This window comes from Pleurodeles waltl, chromosome 9, assembly GCF_031143425.1.
Source record: "Pleurodeles waltl isolate 20211129_DDA chromosome 9, aPleWal1.hap1.20221129, whole genome shotgun sequence".
In the NCBI taxonomy this organism is placed as follows: domain Eukaryota; kingdom Metazoa; phylum Chordata; class Amphibia; order Caudata; family Salamandridae; genus Pleurodeles; species Pleurodeles waltl.
This window is the reverse complement of record NC_090448.1, coordinates 1,079,613,040-1,079,634,046: the sequence shown is the minus strand read 5'-3', so window position 1 is coordinate 1,079,634,046 and position 21,007 is coordinate 1,079,613,040. Positions and strand designations below refer to the sequence as shown.

At 44.4% G+C, this 21,007-nt stretch overlaps 1 protein-coding gene across 2 annotated transcripts in view; it reads left to right on the top strand.

Annotated features, from left to right (window-relative positions):
• FANCM (FA complementation group M) overlaps positions 1 to 21,007 on the top strand; it is a 666,273-nt gene that overhangs the window by 54,556 nt on the left and 590,710 nt on the right. For both annotated transcript variants that reach the window (XM_069208717.1, XM_069208718.1), the window contains exon 3: positions 14,037 to 14,209. In XM_069208717.1, the coding sequence (XP_069064818.1) occupies positions 14,037 to 14,209 (173 nt within the window). The remainder of the gene's footprint in view (positions 1 to 14,036; positions 14,210 to 21,007) is intronic.

Below are 21,007 nucleotides of genomic sequence, written 5' to 3'. Positions count from 1 at the left end.
GCTTTGCACCACCTTTAAACCAGCAAGGGGGGGTGTTGTGTAGCCATTTCCATGCACGCTAGTTTAGCACACTAGGTCTGCCGCTGTGCACGTTATTCAGCTACGTTTATTATTTTAACAATAGCCACATTTGTGTTCTTTTATTTCTCTCTGTCTAGCTGTTCTTTGCCTAGGCCAGCACTGTTTTCTTAAACAAGACATTTCTTTCACTCTGTGCTTCTCTCAAGGCTGCAGTAAGATAGGTTGCTGGTAAAGGTGGTAATGTTTTGTCTCTAGTATTCATAGAATCATACACATCCTTACATAGGGATATTTTCTCAGAACATCAGCTGTTTTATTATAAAAACACTTTTCTGTCCCCAAAAGAGGGAGATTTCAGCCAGATCACCAGGACTGTATGCTGATTGCTGAACGCTTCGCTACAGCTGCTTATGCAGATTTCAGGCCTTTGCTCAGGTATGGGGGGTGATGTCTTCCCAGGGGAACCTGAAGGGCAGAACTAGAGCTTAACATGCTGCGCTCAAATATAGCCTAGGTAGGAATTAGTCTATTGACTCTAGTGATAATATGGTAGCGTTATTTCTATGCTTTACTCTCCTTGTCGTAGTGTTAATCCTGTCAAGCTTTATCGTCCTGGTTATTGCAGTACATGCTTTATTGACTAAGATGCAGTTGCTTCATTAAAACCTTATTGAAACATATACTGCCTCTACTTGTCCTTGTATATGTGAGACTAATGTAACTGAGAGAAACGGATGAGATCTGAGTGACCGCGATTTCCCTGAGGAATCAATTGTGTCCTGCACTCGGCTGCCCAATTATCCCTCCTCTTAGGTAGAGATGAGGCACTGCTAGTTAGCCAGAGTAAAACTCGGATTAGGCTGACAGGTGTCACCTGCAGTGGGTCACTCAGTCCCCCACACTGCAGGCAATTCTGCCACTCAAATCCAGTAGTCTCATTAGAATAATGAGAGCCTACACGACAAAACCAGCTCATCTCTCTCAGAACCGACACTGTGGTGTTTTTCTCGGTGCAAGGTCCTCCCTTCTCTGTCGATAGCAGCCTCGCGGATGGGGCTAAAACTCTGCATCACAGCATCATCGCTCATAATAATTGACACATTGCCTCGATTGATCAGTGCATTCTCAACATCACTTCATCAGTTAACTCGCACCACAGTCTTACCACAACTCAGAACTGAATCATCGCCGCTGTTGAGTGGAGAACATCATGCATCCCCTCTACTTGTGGTTTGAAACAGACGCATCGCTCCGCAACCTGGATTTAAGTTGATTTGGTTTAGCAGGCCCAACTGGCTCTCTTTAGCCAGCCTTTGCTCCCTCATGGTCAGCCTAATCTTTTGACTTTGTCCCGGTCCAGCGCGACCAGATATCCCTGATTGGCGCTTTTGGCTCCTAAGCGCTATTTTATAGTTTTGTCTTTAAAAATTCATAACCAAAGTTCTTTTTATTGCTTTTATGTCGTTTTGGTCTTGTTTTATTAAACTAAGTTCTATTTTTCTGACCTGGTGTGGAATCTTTTTGTTTGGTGTTTTCACTGTTGTCTTGTTTGAAGCGATGCACAAATACTTTACACATTGCCTCTAGGTTAAGTCTTACTGCTCAGTGCAAGCTACCAGAGGGCGAGCACAGGTTAATTTAGGGTTTGCTTGACACTCACCCTGACTAGGATTGTAGTTGCTGCTTGACCAGGGCTCATACCCCAGTCAACCAACAGCTTAGTGTCTACAAGGCTACTTTTGAGTGCCTAATAATCTTCCTTCCTCTCTTTTTGTGGAAAAGTTGTTCACCTCAGCAATATTTTATCAATCAAGCAGCAGTGAGAAGCTGTATCATTGTTGAATTCGAAGTCCTGCTTTGTGAAAAGCTGTCTTGCACGCATCTGGATGTTTCTGAGAAAAATCTCTTAGCCAACCGCTTGTCACTGACCAGTATTATGACTTGCAGTTCACAAATCCAGGCAAGACCAACACATCTTTGCATTACGAAGGTCAGTCAATCTGAGTACTATTAAATCAAGCGATTGTAGCATCTCTTGTAGACATTTAAAGACTTTTTAAAAACTGTATATTGTTACTTTATGTGTATCACCAGAACTGATGCAACCAAAAAGAAAGGGGAAGTTAAATGGCCTAGATTTTGTAATTGAACTTTGATTATGAAATTAAATCGGCTAAAATTCCCCTTAATGATGTCCTGTGTTTAATTTAATTTTTGGCTGTTGGTGGAATTCAGAATAATTTCTGTAAAGGGAAAGGTTCGCCATTGTAGCTGATTACACCTTCCGAAGTCCTCCCTTTTGAAGAAAAAGATGTTGATGTGTAATTTTGGTTGGTTGCTTACTCTTGTTTTCTCTATAAGAGATCCACCATCTTTGTGGGGCTTGATCCGGTCATGAGCCATACAAGTCTAAGTGCTCATATGGTAGTGACTTTTTAAAGCAAGCAGGAGTATCTGCTCATGCTGCTAGATAAGTTTAAAGCAAATTTGGAAGGTCTAACTCGCAAGTGAGGTAAATCTGAGGCAGTCTTGCACGAAGAGTTGAACAGACCAACCCAGGAAGCATGGGCAGTACAGGTGAAACAATTGATTGCCGATAATGGTGAGATGGAGCTGTCCAAATGTTTTATTTTTTTATTTATTTATTCAATTTTATAAACATACAACGACAATCCCAAGAGCAGAGCAAATACAGACAATCCGGCAGTGTCTAAACGTCAGCTGTTCGTACCAGCCAATGATAAGATACAGCAAGATAAGTATTCCCAAAGTACTCAAAACATCAAGTTCCAATCACCACAGTATTCACTAACCATGAGGAATAGCATTAAAACACCGCAAGGATAGAAGCTAAATGCAACCACACTCCCAGGGCGAAAAAGAACAAAACAACAACCAACAAGAGAGATATGAAGGGCAGCAAAGCTGACACAGGCAGCAGAGTCATCCAACCTGACAACAAACATGGTGCAAGATGAGGCAAATAGCGTACGGGACGAACCCAATAGTACGCAAACTGGGCCTGCGCACAGTAGTAATAAAGCTCCAGATCAGGGGCAGCAAGGCCACCCAGCTCGAACGGCAGCGTTAGCTTCTCCAGGCAATCCTAGGCTGCCCACCCGCCCAGACCAGCCGCACCAGAGCCGAATGGAGCCGCTGCAAAAAAACAGCAGTAAGCGCCTGCGGAAGATTTACAAATAAATACAGAAATTTTGGCAGCACGACCATCTTGGCAATGCCAATGTGTCCTATAAGCGGCAGCGAGCGCCACACCTCAATCCTGTCCTCTAGCCAAGCTACTAACCTGCTGTAGTTAGCCAGCCAAAGAGTTTCTGCGTCACAACTCAGCCAAATTCCCAAGTATCTGACCGGACCGCTCGCCCACTCGATGGGATATCGTGACCGAAAACTCGCAGTTCCAGCAGTAAGGGGCAGCACAACCGATTTAGACCAGTTTATCATACCAGAAAATGCGCCAAATCGGCTGACCTCATTGAGCAGGACATCAAGGTTCTTGCTCGGCTCACAAACATACAACGCAATATCGTAAACATACATCGAAATTAATATAGGTCGCTGCCGGAACGGCAACCCCCCTGCCGCTATGGTGCTGACGCAGAAAGGCTGCCAATGGCTCCATTGCTATTGCAAAAAGTAACGGGGATAAGGGGCAGCCCTGGCGGGTCCCCCGGGCCACCGGGAAGGGGTCAGGAACACTACCATTCAGCCGCAGTCGAGCGACAGGATCCATATACAGCAATCGAATCCGCTTCCCAAATTGCGCGCTCATGCCCACCCTACCAAACAACGCAAACAAATATTGCCATGCCAGCTAGTCAGATGCCTTTGTGGCGTCCAAAAACACTGCCACAGCCACCTCCTCCACCGCAAGGCCACCCACAACCACAAAGAACGTTCTTAGATTATGCATCGTGGACCGCCCAGGCACAAATCCAGACTGGTCAGGGAGCACCAACCGCGGCATCAACGGCTGCAGCCTCGCCGCTATCATCTTAGCTAAGATTTTATTATCTACATTGATCATAGAGAGTGGGCGGTACGAATCGCAGCTATGGGGGTCCTTTCCAGGCTTAAGAATCGTGACAATCAGTGCCTCCCGAAGGGAAACCGGAAGAACCCCGGTCTCCATCGCCTTAGCCTAGACTTGTCACCGGGCAAGCCACTAATTGCCGCCTTAACCTCCTCCACAGAGAAGGGCGCATGAAAATAAGCTCTATGTGCATCTTCAAACCAGAGCAAACTAATCTTGGGAAAATAGTCCTGCGCCGCTTCGTAGTTCAACTCGGTGGGTGCGGAGTACAAATCCATAAAGTATCTAGTAAAAACCTTCATGACTCCCTCTGTTCCAGCCACACGCTCACCCTCCAGTCCATCTATTTCAGTAACATAGCTCCTAGCTCAGGGTTTACGCAGCATGTTCGCCAGTGTACGCCTGGCCCTATCCCCCTCACCATAGCGCCTCGCCTTGGCGTATTTCCCCAAAAAGCAAACTTCCCACAGGGATGCCTCCTCATACAGAGATATACTGCGCTCCTCAGAGCCGCCAATGTGTTGCCAGCCCAATCTGCCGCTAATTTCGCCTCCAGCTCAGCAATTCGTGACTCTAACACACTCCACGGATAACCACCTTGAAGGCCTCCCAGAGCGTGCCGGCAGAGCCCACCGACCCACTGTTCTCATCAAAAAATGTAATGATAGCCTCGCAAACCTCCCCACGGAACACCGCATCCCGGAGTGCCCCCTGAGGCAGACGCCAGGCAAAAGCAGCACTCGGTTCCCCAGATATCACCAGCTCCAGCTTGACCGGGGAATGGTCCGAGAGAGTCTGGGCCAAGTGCTCCACCGACTGTGTCCAGAGTTCCACATCCCTCGTGCCCATCCAGCGATCTATACGGGTCCAACTATTGTGTACATAATTAACACATGTGCCCTCCCTCTGATCTTCATGTTTCACCCTCCATAGGTCAATCAAGGCGCGTCCCTCATAACGGTCGTTAAAGCAGTGGCGGCAGCGGAGTGTCGCGCCCTGGACGAGCTCTCCCAATCCCTCTCCGGGTCCAGGACCACATTGAAGTCCCCCCCCCCCCCCTCCCCTCAAATCACAGCACCACTCCCCATTGAGTCGATCAGACGCCACACTTCCCAGAAGAATTCAGGGTTGTCATCATTAGGACCGTAAACCGAAACAAGCCTACAGGGCCTATCCAGTAGCGGTCCACTCAGCAGAACATAGCGCCCATTCCAATCCACTATTACTCGGAGAGTGCGCCATTGCAATCCCCTGTGCAGCAGAATCGCCACACCCCTTGCATACCGCGAGAAAACCACGCCATGGCACTCACCAATCCACCCAGCTTTCAAACGGTTCCACGTAGACGCCACCAAGTGAGTCTCCTGCAGCATGCATACAACTATGTGCTGAACATAAGCAGACATGAGCCGCACCTTGTGCCGGTCATTCAAGCCACGCACATTCCAGGTTAGACAGCTAACTGACGTCATCCTCCCCAGAACCACCAAAACAACAAGCCAGAACTCCCCACCGCCAAGCCACTCTCCCCCGCCCGCCAGCCGCAACTAGAAAGAAAAAGCAGAGAGAAAGAGACCAGAAAACAAAGAGAGAACAAGGTTCAACAAAATCCAGCCCCCACCCACGCAGACCCCCCCAAACGGGTCAGAGCAAAGATCCACACCTGAAACCCACAAAAAGGCTATCAAAGACCCACAACATAGTGACAGGACTAATCCAAGGGTTGTAAGGCTAGTCACCCAATCCGCCAACCGAGCAGGCGGGCTGGGTTGGGCAAAGGGCCCAAGAATCAGTAACAAAGTCAGAGCGGCACATGAAAGGGAAACAAAGGTGCCACAGCAGGATCCCCTTATAGTCATCGAGACCTACTGGTCCTCCGGCCCCAAAGGCATTTAATCAGTATCACTTAGGCTCGCTCGCTCGGCGCCAGGGTCATTCGCTCCCTCAGTCGCCGACCTCTGGGGAATCGTCTTAAACTTAGCCGCCAGCTTCGGGTCCGTAAAGAAATGCAATGTGCCCCCATGCTGTACTCGGAGCTTCGCAGGGCAAATAAGAGAAAATCGAGCATCAGTCAGGCTTAGTGAACGTTTAACTGGCAGGAATGCCCTGCGTGCCTGTACACTCTGAGTGTAATCTGGAAAAAAGTTCAACTCAGAGTTCTTGTATATCACCGGACGTCTTTCTCTGGCCAGCCTCAGCACAGCGTCTCTATCACGGTAGTTCAGCAAACGGATAGTAATAGGTCGCAGCTGGGTTCCAGGCGGCGGCCGAGGTCCGAGCGATCTGTGGGCTCTCTCCACTGCAAGCATCCGGGAAAGCTCTCCAGGAAATAGGTCTGCAAACATTTTCTCCACAAAGTCCTCCATCCTGTCCATATCCGTGGGCTCCGGAAGGCCAATCATTCTGATGTTGTTGCGACAAAACCGTGCTTCCTACTCTTCATTTTTATTGCGTATTACCTCCAGCTCCCGTTCCATCCGCAACAATTGTTCTCACTCTCCATGCCGTTGGTCCTCCAATTCCGAGGTGCGCGTCTCTAACTGCTCAAAACTTACATCATGATAATCCACCCTGGCCCTGATGCGGTCCATCTGCTCAGTCAAGTGGTCTAGTTTAGCATCTCTGCCAGCCAAACTGCTCTTAAGATCCAAAAACATGGCCTTAACTGATGTGTCCGAGGGCCCTTCCTCCATCGGCGCCTCCCCAGATTGTGAGGCGGAAGTACTACCCTTCCTCCTGCCTCTGTCAAAAGAAATCTTCGCTTGGCTGTGCTCTGCCTTTCCCGTAACTGCCTCCAAAAGCCCACAAAGGGTAACTCACCGCAGAGTCTCGAAAATAGGGAAATCAGCACAAGAAGCCTGCCCCTGAGACAGTGTCACATATGGAAAACTCCAACAGCAGCGCAATATCCTCCAGCAGCGGGTCTCATCCGCAGTTACAGTCTCCGCGCACCTTCAATGTTGGCAGCCCACCTCCTAACTAACAGCAGGCACAATGCGAGTTCCAAATCAGGCCTCCTCAGGCACAAGAACGTAGTCACCAGCTCCAAAAAAGTTCCAAAATTTAAAGTACAAAATTAAAAAAAGGCCCCCCGGTCCGACCCGGCCGGCGATGGGGCCGCCCAGAGGGCCCCCCTGCAGGCACCCCTCGTCGGAGAGACCGAAGCGTGCCCAGCCCGACCACAGGGTGGCGCCCAGATCCCCCCCACAGCAAAATGGCTCCACTCAAGCACCAGATCCAGGGGGACCCCCCAGCCGAAGTCTCCGCAGCCGGGCAGGCCCACGCGGGCCGTCCAGGAGCCCGGCCCCATCAGGAGCAGCCGAGCCCACCGGCGCTAAAAGCAAAGCAGCGCCGCACCCCGCTAGGCCGCAGAGGCCGTAGGCCACGAGGCTGCAGGCGCTGGCCGCGTTTTCGATGCAACCGCCAAGCCGGCCCCTTGAGCGTCACCTCACCTCTGGCCCACTCCAGCATGAATGCGGCGCCCCTCCCACATCATATCCCCGGCGGCGCGCAGCCGTCAACAAAATATAGGCGTGCCTCCAGCGCCACGGGCCGAGCGTAGGCAAAGCCCCCCTCTCTGCCTCCAGCCGCCGCAGGGCCTCCGCCAGCCCAAAATCAGGAACGGGCGGGTGCACTGCCACCCATGACAACCCGTCCAGCCAGGAGAGCGCTTTATCAGTTGCTCCGACAGGATAAATGCAGGATAAAGCCCTAAGCCCGGCAGAGCCTCACAGAGTGATGGCCATTTTGCCGGCAGGCTAGCCTCGCCCCCAACTGTCCAAATGCTTTATGGCTAATATGAGGGAAGGAATGATTTTGCATCTTGAAGGGGGGGAAAGCAGATTACCTCGCTAGGAGGGGAAAATACATCAAGACCTCGTCTGCCTGCACAAGTGTTACTTAGTTGCCCAACTGCTGTGGCAGGGAACACATGATGGCCATCACTGACTTTTAATCCGGTTGCTTACAATAAGCACCTATTCACGAGAATTCTCAACTAGCCAAGTTTCTCATTAGTTACCTGGGCATGTGTGTACACACAAAAGATTAGTGTTGTACCTGTTTCACTTAAACCTATAAAAGCCCTGTAATTATCAGAATAACATTGCTGTGTCTCTTCACCTGATAGTCGACTGCCAGATATTTGTTTAAGTGCTTCAGATTGTTTCTATTTTTTCTTTTTTTTCCATCTCAGTAACTTTGAGCATGATGTGGTGAGAAGTGATATCATTTACACCTTGTACATTTTCCTTGATTGTTCCACATGGGGTTGTTATGTTTTCCAGTTTGGTCATGTCTAGATTTTCTGTGTTTGTCACCCAGCTGTTCCGACTTTGTGGTTTTCTATAAATCCTCCCTGTCAAGACTCACAGTAGATATCTGGAGGTTATCAGGTCAAGCTGCCTGGATTCTCTCTTAGGAACATCCCCAAGTTGAACATCACTGAGTCTGAGTTGCCACCAAAAGAGTTTAAAGTAATTGAGAAAAAAAAGCCCTTGTGGGCCTATTCTGTGCTATAGAAATTCCCAGTCAAAGGTTTTCGAATTTTAAATTTTACTTCTTTATTTGTGCATACTTTATTCATTTTAACAGTCACGGACCCCCTGAGTATGCCTTGCTGCCCCCCAGAGGTCCTCAAACCTCTGGTTAAGAACTGCTAATCTAGAATGTAAGACTGACAATAAACCAGTGAGAAAGGCATTTAGACATGTATTGGCTATGATAAGCGTGTGTATTAAATTGTCAGAAACAACTGTTTAAAATGTACATTATTCAGGAGGAAGAAAGTGGAATTTAAAATGAAGGCCTGGACCAAAACAGAAGGAATTATTTGAGCTAAGGATGCAAAAGGCTTTTGGAAAATGTTTTTGTTATGCCAAGTGGTTAAACGCAGTTTAGCAAGCTTACAGATGCATTTAACCCAATGGAAAGAACATGTTAGGAATTTATATGCAAAATGGATATGTCCTTGAATACGAAGTGGTTTTGTCAGAGGGCCTATAGGATGATGCATCTGGTGTACAGAAGCTGGAAGAAATTTATTAGGCAATTTAAGCACAGTTGAGTGCTTGGTCCTGATGGATTAGCAAATGTAGTTTAGAAATTGAATCCCACACGTATAGAGAACTTCCTCTAGGCTATCTTTTTTTTAGAATTGTCATGGAGACAGCTTTGTATGTTTCCCAAACTCATGTACTTAGAAATATTAATAAATAAGACATACATATGTGCACACGGAGGAGGATTTCGGTCACCCGTCTTCATCTGTTTTTCTGCTCATTCGTCATTGACATTTTGCTTCTACCCACCACAGCATATGTCATGGGCAGAGAGCTAGCCCACTTCTACCTTTGTCTCTCCTGCACTGTTACTGTCTATTATTCTGATTAAATGTATTCCTTCGCTTAAAGGGACGTTCACCTTAGAGCGAGGGATAATTGGGTCATACTTGAGTCAAAGGTATTAGTTCCTGTTTATTTATTTTTCTCTCTGTCAGTGGCACTCACACTACCCTTGATTCAACCAGGTAGTTCAGGTGCCAGTGACTAAGACAAAGTGCACAGTGGCAACCTTTTCCTTGAAATACAGACACAAAATATACATGAACTAGGACATTTGAGGATCTTTACTGTATTGACCCAGAATGTTTCTTGATCGGTGACTTCCTGTCAATTTTGTGTTCTGATGAAGACCCTGGACAATTCATGCTAACAGTGGTTGAAACATCAACTAATATATGGTCATTCCCTGATCATTCAATGCTGGATACTAACATAGATTGGACATTTCTATGATGGTTTTCATGAAGTTCCATTCATGAGCTTGACCTTCCCTTTGTGCATATTGTATATATTTCCCTTTTCACATTTCTGTTCCATTTCATTTACTTTGTCTCATTGTTTTTCACTATTTACTGCGCTGTTACTTGGATCACCATTGTGTTTTGACAGATCAGTCTTTGAACAGACACATACTTATATATATTCAAAAACTCTTATGTTTAAAAAAATATATATTTCTTTGAACCATTTAAAGTTGTCTATTTGCTTTGCTTGACAATACTGCAATGTTGTATACCTACATTTTTGTCAGTCCCATAACCATACAAATAGCATTGATTCAACTATTTTTTTCTGGCAGAACACTTGTTTACTTTCAGTTGTATTACCCTTGTTCTTTGGATTACAGGGTGCCCCATTTTTGAGTTATAGGGTTTTATTAAAAAGCCTTTAAAGAAGGACAATTATTGAAATAAATTCTCATGACAGGGGGCAGGCCTTCCAATAAGCAATAACACTTTGCATCATATTCTTACAATAAATGACATCACATAAAAACAAAGTTATGCTGGTTGTCTGACAATTTGTTTTGTGGTTTTGAATTAGCATTTGCCACACTGATCCTTCAGTTACTGTGGACCAAAAAATAATAACTTGTCTGTTCTTCCAAACCTAATTGACATTACTTGTTGGCTTATGTTCTGAAACCTGAGCACAGGTCTCTGTGGAGCTACAGAAGAAAAAGACAAGGGAAGTGATTTATTTTAATGGTATGAAGCAAGTTACACCTGTGCTCCTCTATCATGTTCGCTATTTCTATGCAGTCTCCCAGAATGCCTTAAAAAGAGGCAAAATGAAATCTGAAAAGACATGCTCAATGCGTAAATGCACTTTTATATGCTGACGAAATGACAATTTTGGACTTTACTCCGATGGGCCCGCATAGGTAAGTTTCCCCCCCATTTTTTCCATTTAATGCCCTATTATTTGCTGAACCCACTTCTTGGATTTTTGCCTTGTGGCTGTGCATACTTTGCTCCTGCTAGTAGTGGTAAAATGCTTGTGCTCTTCCTCTCAAACTTGGTAAAATTGGTATACCTCAAATTGGTACATTGAATGTACTTGAACACCACTAGAAATGGTACTAAGGCCTGTAAATTAAATGCTACTACTGGGTTTAAGCACTCATTCTGCCACTCACTAAGGTAGCACTGTAAAACATGACTCTGGCCTGCATCTGCTGCCTGTAGTTCAGTTTTCAGCTGACACTTTCAGTCTGGTGAAATAAAAATTAACTTTCTGCCAAGTCTAAACCTTCCTTTTAAATACTTCAAAGTCTCCCCTGAGGTAGGTCCTAAAAGCTCATTGCACAGCGTGCATGGTAGATCATGTTGTAACAATTTGAGACCATACTTGTAGGTTCAGACAGACCACCCCAGCCTCCCCCTCTCCCTACAGATGGCTGATGCAGATGGGCGATGAGAACCCAAAACTGTTGAGGTGGTCCATCTTCCTACAGGTAATTGACTTTATGGTGAAACATCACCCTAAGAATGACCACACAAATGCTGATGGACTTTCCAGGTTTTTCTGCACACACAATGAAAACCCAGTTAGGGTCGATAGTTCTCCTTGCTTTCTGCTAGGAGGGAAATAGGTTGGAAATTACCATTGTTTGTGTGGTACTTCCACCCCCCCAGCAATTTATTTTCCTTTACTACTCTTTACTTTTTATGAATTCATTTTTGTTGGTGTTGGGACTCTGCATCACGTATATGAGAAGTAGGGCATGTGTACCTAGGTTTTTCATGTCCTGGCAGTGAAATACCACCCCCAATGTTGTTATTCACTATAGCATGAGTAGTTCTCTCATAGACTAACACTGGGTTACCTTATTACACTCAATAAGTAATAACCTCAGTTTGGGAGCAAGTAGAGAAGATAACTTCTTCCACTCATTTAAATTGTATATTACAATCCTTTAATGATGAAGACATTTTATATTACTGTTTTGAAAATGCTACTTTTAAAAATTTGCAACAACAAGCAGGTGATGGGTGAAGTGCTTGACCTTAGCCACTGGCACTTGCTCTGTGCTGCGCTCCAGTCCATAATTCTTCGCACACCATGCCGACTCAGTTTGGACCCAGTCATATGCAAATCAATCCTGATCCTGCTCCAAAGGGGACACACCAGCTCGAACTGCCAAGTCAGGTCCTCTCTGAATTGGAACACAAGCAACCCAAGACTGGTTTCACCGCAATTGTGGCTCTTTAGTTGTGTGTGGCTTGGTTCCAGTGGCACAGGACACATGTCTGGGGATACCCGTCACAATTGGGGTGGCACCTGCAACAACAAAAAGGTGATCAATGGACTCTGCATGAATTAATCTCGTCACTGGCAGGCATTAACACTCAAGTCCATTGTTTTTCACCCACTGTGCCACATCAGTTTGGACCCAGTCATATGTAAATCAGTTTTTACCCTCCTCCAACAGGAGCAGTCCAGCCTGAACTGCCAGGCCATATGTCCTCTCCGAACTGGAACGCAAGCAACCCAAGACTGGTTGTACCCAAATGGAGCTCTTCAGTGAGGTGTAGCTTTGTTCCAGTGGCACAGTGAGCAAGGAACCCACACCTAGGTATACCGCAACAACAACAAGGTGATGGATGGAGTGCTTGAATTCGTCTCAGTCACTAGCAATCGCTTTGGGCCACACTCCAGTCCATTGTTCTTAGCCCACCGTGCCTCCTCAGTTTGGCTGAGATTAATGAAAGCATTCGATCCATCACGTTTTGTATACCTTAGTATGATACCTTAGGTGCGATGGGTATGCCCAGACATTGGTCCAGGGCACACCGTCACTGGAATCAAGCTAAACCTGGCTGATGATGTGTGGTAATAATGGTGTAGACTTGAACATTGACCAAATCTGGAAAAAATGATAAGCGTTCCCAGCATCGTGGGCACCTCCCCTGGGTTAAGGCATACACTTTTTAAATATTCTTAATTCAACATTTTTACGACATCACTACTGCTGTGTGCAACCCCAGTCTGTAAAAGTGCTCTAAACTGTCTAAGTATTGTCCGAACTCTCACTTGTTCATTCATCCCTCATCAATACTTTCATCCTTGAAATATGTGCATCTATTAATACATTCATCATTTATACAAATGCAAACTCCTGTGATAATTCCACACGTACACATATTTTCACTTAATGAACCGTGCATGCCTCAAGGTGAAGCTTAAAACAAAGGGCATGATTTAGGGTTTGGCAGATGGAGTAAAGGCATACAGGATGGCAGATAACTTAATGTCCGCCACACTTATTTTACTCCAGCTGCCAAATTTAGAGATTTCTGCCAGTCATGCACAGATCGCTATACATTTGACGAAAACGCCATTATGGCAGTTTGACGGACGCCTTAGTCCAAGAAAAAAGTTGCCCCCCAAAATCGGGAGTTTGATTTTGAAAAGTAAAAACATGACTGACCCCCCACACCATAGGTACTTTCTCCCATGGAGTAGGGGTCATTTTTCTCTTTTTACAGTTGTAACAAACAGTAGGAAAAAGCAGATGTCCGGTTGGTTTACTTCTGACAACGCCTACTCGCTCAGGAAGTCAAAGGAAATTTTACTCCATTGGTGTGAACTTTAGTGGTCCGTCCACCTCTAAATTGTGCGGCCAGACCGACGGTTTGGTAGAGAGGGTATTCTATCACTTTTGCAGCAGAGTACCTTCTCCGCCAAACTCGGTTCCTTAATCGATACATGTTGATGAAGTTGTCATCGAAATGTACAGGCTATTTGGCCATGGTGAACATTTCATTGCTCAATGCCTTTTTAGCATTGTACTGCAATATATGTACAACACAACTAACTCTTTTTATTTACCTATCATCTATGTCACTGGTATTACACAAGCCAGCAATCTCCTTGTTTGTAAAGGGGCAGGGTATTTTTCAGTTTCTGAGGGCACCGAAACTAATTCAGAATTTGAGATTGCCTGTTCAGTCAGGCTTAAGGTAACATATATAAAATAGTCAGTAAAGTCTGCTTATACTGATGCTAGCAAATAATCCATGTCTTTAGAGTTACAGAAACGTTATTACCATCTAAGCTCTAACACAGCTATTGTCAAATATCCTCTTGTGAGTTATTATGTTTATTGTCCTTTGCAGGTACTACCCAGGCCATTAATCGGAAAGAGATCTGGCAGACTCGCAAAGTGTTTTTCTTAACGCCTCAAGTAATGGTGAATGACCTTACCCGTGGAGCCTGTCCTGCTGCTCACGTCAAGTGTCTGGTGATTGATGAAGCACACAAAGCTTTGGGAAACCATGCTTACTGTCAGGTAACATCCACACAGATTTCCATAACCACACCATAACCAAAGTGTTACTTATTGAGTTAGAATTTATTTTGTCACTGTTGATAATCAAGAAGTCCTTTAGATGCTTCTAGGGCTGTAACATAATGTACCTCTCTCTGTCAATTGATTGTTTTTTTCTAATTGATATTTTATGTTTGAAGGGCACCAATGTGTGAAATCTCCATCCTGCAGTTGTGAATAGCAACACACTCAGGAATGTGTAATCCCCATTTCCTGAAGCCCACAACATATTGTTTGGGGTCAAGGTCAGCAAGTTTTCCACTTTATTTTGCTCTCTGCTTAAGTAACCTTTAGCCCCTTCACCACCTCCCCCACAAGCAGACCAATACTATGCCTGCTAGTCTACAATACCACAGTAAGCCTTTAGGAAAGAGGATCATGCTTGTTTTATGCCCACAACTTTGCCAAACATGGGCACTAATGCACAGGAAAACAGAAAATTATTTTTTTGTGAATGGCACTGGAGAACAAATATAATTCTGGCTTATTTGTAGTGGGATTTTGTGAAATCCAGCAAATGCTTAAAATCAGATTTGCCGGACCACTTCCCAAAATGCTTCCCCAGAAACATAAGGAATTAAGGGAGCAGTGGTACAGTTTATACAGTGATATATCTTGAACTCAGTTGTAACTCAAACTCGTGTATAGTAAATGGGCTGGTGAATTTAGAGCCCTACTATGAGCAAAAAGCTGGTCTAAACAGAATCCATTCATAAAAAGAGACGGTGACTCATTAAAGGTTTGACATAAATAGAAACCTAACATTTTCAGAGTTTGGTATTATTAGACATGTCTATAATAGGAGCCTTGCTAGAATCAAAAACCTGAGATAAGAGAGTAGGGTCACATGTGATACATTGGAAACAGTGCTCTAATTTGTCACCTCCAAGCATAGCACCAAATGGGACAAGTAGATTTCTGAAGCATTTTGTCCTTTTTACAGGTATTTATTTTATAAAATTGCACACCCCTTTATGCGTGGCTGAGGGTTAATTGCTGCAATTTTTAAAATTGGCACATCCTTCAAAGACCACTGTAGCTTCTTCGTAAAGTTTGTAATCAGTATGGAAATTAAAGTCTTCAAGGATGAGAAAGTCCTCCGTATTGTCAAAGAGCAGGGCAGTAAGGTCAAAGAAGGCAAAGTCAAATTTACTGTTACCGTGGGTACGGAATTTGTACACCAGGAGGACTTTTATAGTATAGTTTCAGCACCATAAAGGTTCTGTGAAGAGTCAAATCTCATTTATAGGTCCAGGATTGCAGCGCGCAAGCCACTGCTCTTCTCGACATGCTGTAATCTATTCTGGGGGCTTTAACCACACTTACCTAACCCCTATCACGTTCATTGGTTCCTGGACCTGCCTTTGAAAAATCCCTTGATGTTGTTGGTAAATGCTCTACGTTTGCCCCGCCTCGAGGCTGTTTTGTGACCACCTTGGAGACTGAATCTGTTACATGGATTAATGCACGATAGGCCAAATAGCTTTGTGTCGCACACTGTTTTTTCTTTTGCCTCGCTGCTATGCTCATGGCGGTATGCTGTTTCGTCGTCTTCCTTGGTTACGGGCATCTTGCTTTTTCTTCGCGATATCTGCGGGGGCTCTTCTATTTATTTATTTATTCATTTTTGTAGTTTATGTAGCGCAAATTAGACAGGTGTTGGAGTGCTTTGTTATTTTTGCTGTTTTATATAGCACAAACTCAATGCAAAGGTACTACAGCGCTTTACATGAGCACCGGTTACATTACACAAGAACACTTTCATTTTTGGTAGCAAGGGGAGATTAAGTGATTTGTCCAGAATCACAGGATGTTGAGCCGGCACCGAGACACAAACCTTGTTCCCAGAGCTCCAAAGTCGGCAACTCTGGCCCTTACCCACATCCTCTCACCTAGTGTTTTTTGTCTGGTGCTTGTTGGGGCAGTCTGGGAATAATTGTTTTTCCTTATATAGCGCTTGGTAATACAGGTTCTGCCATTTTGTAGCACTGCAAAGCAAGTGCCATTCTTAACTAAATCGCTATAATTAATTTGCATTGACCTTGCAGTGATGAAGAGGTGAAAAAGCTATGTTAGGATTGTAATCTGTGACATTCTCTTTCTGTCAAGACCTCTGCAGTTGGGTGCATTAACCAACTGACTTGAGTAGAGCTAACACTAGGCGATAACATGTGCTGTTGATAACCTCCGGAGGGTCACAAACCAAACACATTGGTTAGTTCCATGCAAGAAGATGGCGAAAGGTGTTGTCTCCAAAATGGTGGAAAAGGAGTCATGACTTCAGATCCAAGCACTTCACGACCTCAAGCTTGATAGCCAAATACATCTAGCCTTTGTATGTAAATTGCACCTCTTCAAATATAATTCAGTTACCGTGAACTCAATACAAAGGTATTACAGTGCTTTACATGAGCACCAGTTCCATTACATATTCATTTTTGGTAGCAAAGGCAGATTAAGTGATTTGCCCAGAATCACAGGATGTTGAGCTGGCGCCAAGACTTCAACCATGTTTTCCAGCTCCAAAGCTGCCAGCTCTGGCCCTTATGCCACATCCTCTCCCTTAGGGTTCTTTGTCCTGTGCGTGTTGGGGCAGTCTGGGGATAACTTTTTTTTTTTTTTTTTTTAAATATAGCGTTTGGTATTACCAGTTCTGCCATTTCATAGTGCTGCAAAGCAGGTGCCATTCTTAATGAAATTTCTATAATTTATTAATTATTTATTTATTAAGCTGCCTCTTCTGTTATTCTTCTTTTATACAAGTCAGTGTTTTTAAAAGTTGGGCTGGTATTGCCAATGTAGAGAAATAATTCCTTTAAAAATGTAACACAGAATATATGGCTGCCCCCTTTTCTTTGCTTCTAACTCTTTTGACCCCTCATTCTCTGGGTTAACTGCCACAAAGGTGCCTCTTTGTGGCTTGTTTGGTGCCGCAAAGATTTAGGTAAAAACACTAGAAAGGATTGCATCTCTAGGGTATCACAGCCAGTCTGTAGTAATGCAGCAAAAACACTCCCAAGATGGCGGCTTTGTTGTGGCCTCTCTCCTGCAGTGACAGGCTTGCGAGGGTTGCTGTGGCACCTGGCATACATCCACTACACTCCAATCGAAAACACATAGGTAAAAGACATAGGTGGTCATTACAACCCTGGCGGTCGGTGTTAAAGCATCGGTAAGACCGCCAACAGGCCGGCGGTAAAATTTTTGCAATTACGACAGTTGCGGAAACCGCCGCTTCAGAACTTTACAGAGATTTCACTTGAAGCCTCGGCCGCTACTCTCTCCTCGGTTCCCTCACCCGCAAGCAGAATTCGACCCGCAAATCCTACTCTCGACTTGTCAATGGTTTGTCCTAGTGCACTTTAGAACTTGAGAAATCTCCATCGAAGGTTTCACACATACATTTAGATTCAAAATCGACTTGTCAACCACGCCCGATTGACCTATTAAACCGCACAAATTACAACATAAAACCCAAGTGTCTCCTACACTTGTCAATATACTCCGGAGTCTTAGACCACGACGGGTCCGTACATTAACAACCAACCACGTGGATAATTTTGAGCACAAAGCGCCACACTCACATGAAGTACGCCGACTTCCCTACTCTCATACTATGGAGTACGCCCACTCCTACTAAAACGACTTCACCTGGCCTAAACACACATAATTTTCACAAATCACCTGCAAAATGCATAAGCTGAGCAAGCGCAAATCCTACACCACACAAGCTAAGGCACCGAGAACATTCCCAACTCACTTAGGCAGGCTCCGAGATCCCGGGAAAGTCATGGGGAATTTAGAAACAAATCATATCTCCGATTTGCATTATCTCAGAAAAACAATCTAAACAATAATTCTCCGTACTAGGGCCCCAAAGGGCCAAACCGTCGCTCTGCTACCAGAACTGTTAACGCGTCCCTTTATGATAATTTATTATACATCAGGACTCGTTTTAGGCCAATGAATCTTTTGACCCAGTTGAGAGACACCTTAGGACGAGATAGCTAATCAATATGTCAATAAATACGTTAATAATGTCATCAATATTTATTACAACAATACATTGCACTTTAGTCAGTCATTAATGAGTTCAAAACACTACCATGACCTTGCAGTCATGAATAACCACACCAGTTTAGTAGAATGTTATGAGTTTTATTCCCTATTGGTTACAATTCTAAAAGCAGATGTGTGAATCTTAAAACCAAGAAACATAATAGCATAGTCACGATATGGCAATTTTGATAAGATTTCATCAGAGCAAAAATCACGAACATCAGAACATAACAGGGCGTGAACATAGACCAGTCTTAGCAGAGTGTCATTAGCGTGTCAGTTCAACAAAGCATAGATTCATTTGTTTGTCTATTTGTGTCAGTTTAGTGAACATCTGTCCTAACCACTGATTAGCATTGGCATGTTGGGCTTCATGCAAAACGATTTAGAACACTAATTTGGAAAACATCTAACTATGGTCCCTGTCAAAAGTAAGCAGTTGGTACCTAGAAAGGAAAAGCAAACAGACAAATCACAATTGTATTGTCATAGTTACCCTCCAAGGTTTAGGTCAGCGCACAGGTTCAGTCTTCGTCTTCAGGACATCAGTCAAATCGCCATCAGTCAGTACTCGGCTCCGGGAGGAAAGGGGCACTTCCCTCATAAGGAGGTAAAGTGTAAATGGGTAATCTAAGGACGAGGATGGTTCTAAGCAAACCAGTAAGTCACCAAACAGAGTGAAAAAGTTTCTGGGTAAAATCAATAGCATCCCCTAACCCACCTAATTAATTCTCTGTGTCATGGGTTTTTTATCCCTTTTTCGTTGTACATTCCCCTAAAATTCTATTGGACATCTGCCATACCCCACTATCTTTATCCAATGGGAAAACATATGTCATTAATCTTTCACCCCATATTATTTTACAGGCATTTTATTGGTCCTCATAATTGACGTCTTCAGAGGTGGCATGTCCGGTATGATTTCATCCTTCTGTAATTCTTTGCACATCTTTTGGTCAGTAACTCCATTGTCTTCATCAGTTTGAATGACCTTGTACATTACATTAATCTGCACTGTTTCATTTCGTCTTAATATTTTCTACAAGCAATGCGGAATTCCTGGGAAAGGGTCTGGTATGGTTACATTTCAGCTTCTAGTTTGAAGAAAACAAGAGGTCATGTCCTTTTGCGAGTCAGCACACTGCAAGATAGGAAAAGTACATTTAATATGAGAGCCAAGCAGCTAAGCTTCGGCTCATGCTAACTTAAGGCGTACAAGGATTTCAGCACAAATTCAATAACGTAATCATTAATAATTAGCGCAAATCATCCATTAATTTGAATATTCATAGGCATTAGTCATTTTTCATAATCCACGTATACATTGGCGGCCACTCCCGTGGTCACATTTCAGATGCACGTTTAAGCTAAACAGGTCAATACAATTTCTATATGGCATTACCACACATTAGTTCATAAACATTTCATGTTATTATAGATTATACATGCTAAGCTCTCTCAGTAGTTATAACAATCCAACGAGAAGCATCATGATAGAGCTTCACTGGAGCATCCATGCATTAGGAGCAGAGCAGTACAACTGAACAAAGAACACTCAAGTATTTAGAATGCACATCAAAGATAAACAAAATAAGACCAATAACGTCACCTGAGAGAGAGAGAGAGAGAGAGCGAGAGAGAGAGAGAGCGAGAGAGAGAGAGAGCGAGAGAGAGAGAGAGCGAGAGAGAGAGAGAGCGAGAGAGAGAGAGAGCGAGAGAGAGATTGAAAAAGAGAAAAGAGGTGTTGCTATCATTCACTTCACTCTGCACAAGCACTTAGACAGAGCCTGCACAGACACACATCCTTCCACAGACATAAACGCTCCCACACAGACACTCTTCCCTGTACAGAGAGACAGTCCTTCACAGGTACATTGCACACAGTCAGCCATGCGCCACACATTGTGGGTTATTTTAACTCATAATAGTGGTTGTGCCCACATTACTGCACTGTTATGTAGTGTCTTGCATATATTATTAGCTCATCTTCCTCGGTATTTTGCTTGAGGTGTTCTGCTCAGTCAGTATGGACCGGGCAGTTCGAGGTCTGCATCAGCTGTGCTGCTCATGCAGTCAGCCCAGGCCTGGGGTTGCTCAAAGGCAGGGCCACTGGAGTAATGCAATTTTGTATCTTCTCCGTTTTCCGCATATTTTATAAGACTTGCTACATATGTCATTTATCACCCTCTACATAATCTGTAGATTTGTTTAGAACTCTAATGGATCAAATTGCTAAAACCAGAGCAGCATTTTTGTCTGTGCAGTGGAAGCCCTTCTCAGTGGGTGGGTGGTCATCTTTCTGTTGCTTATTGCCGTATTCCAGATAGTGTTAACATGTATAAATGACTTGATTAATGAAGAACAACTAGCACAAAATGTGCTGCATTATGGGGCTTAATTTGCCTTTTCACATGGATAAGTTAGTAACCCCTGCCGCATAAAATGGACCTCCCCAGTGGCATAATTCCAGCTGCCCACTTCAAAGGTGATGCTTGTCACTACCCTGACCCCAGCTTGTTTTCATCAATCGTGCCTGAGTGCTGCACCTCCCTCACGTCTTGTCACCCTGCATTTCCAAATGCTCCTCAAGACGATCAAAGCTCACACACCAGTCATAGAAAGAACAGGGTAAAAGCATATAGAGAAAAAGAGAGACAACGGGATAACAAAAGAACAAAAAAAGGAATGAGACCTTTTTTA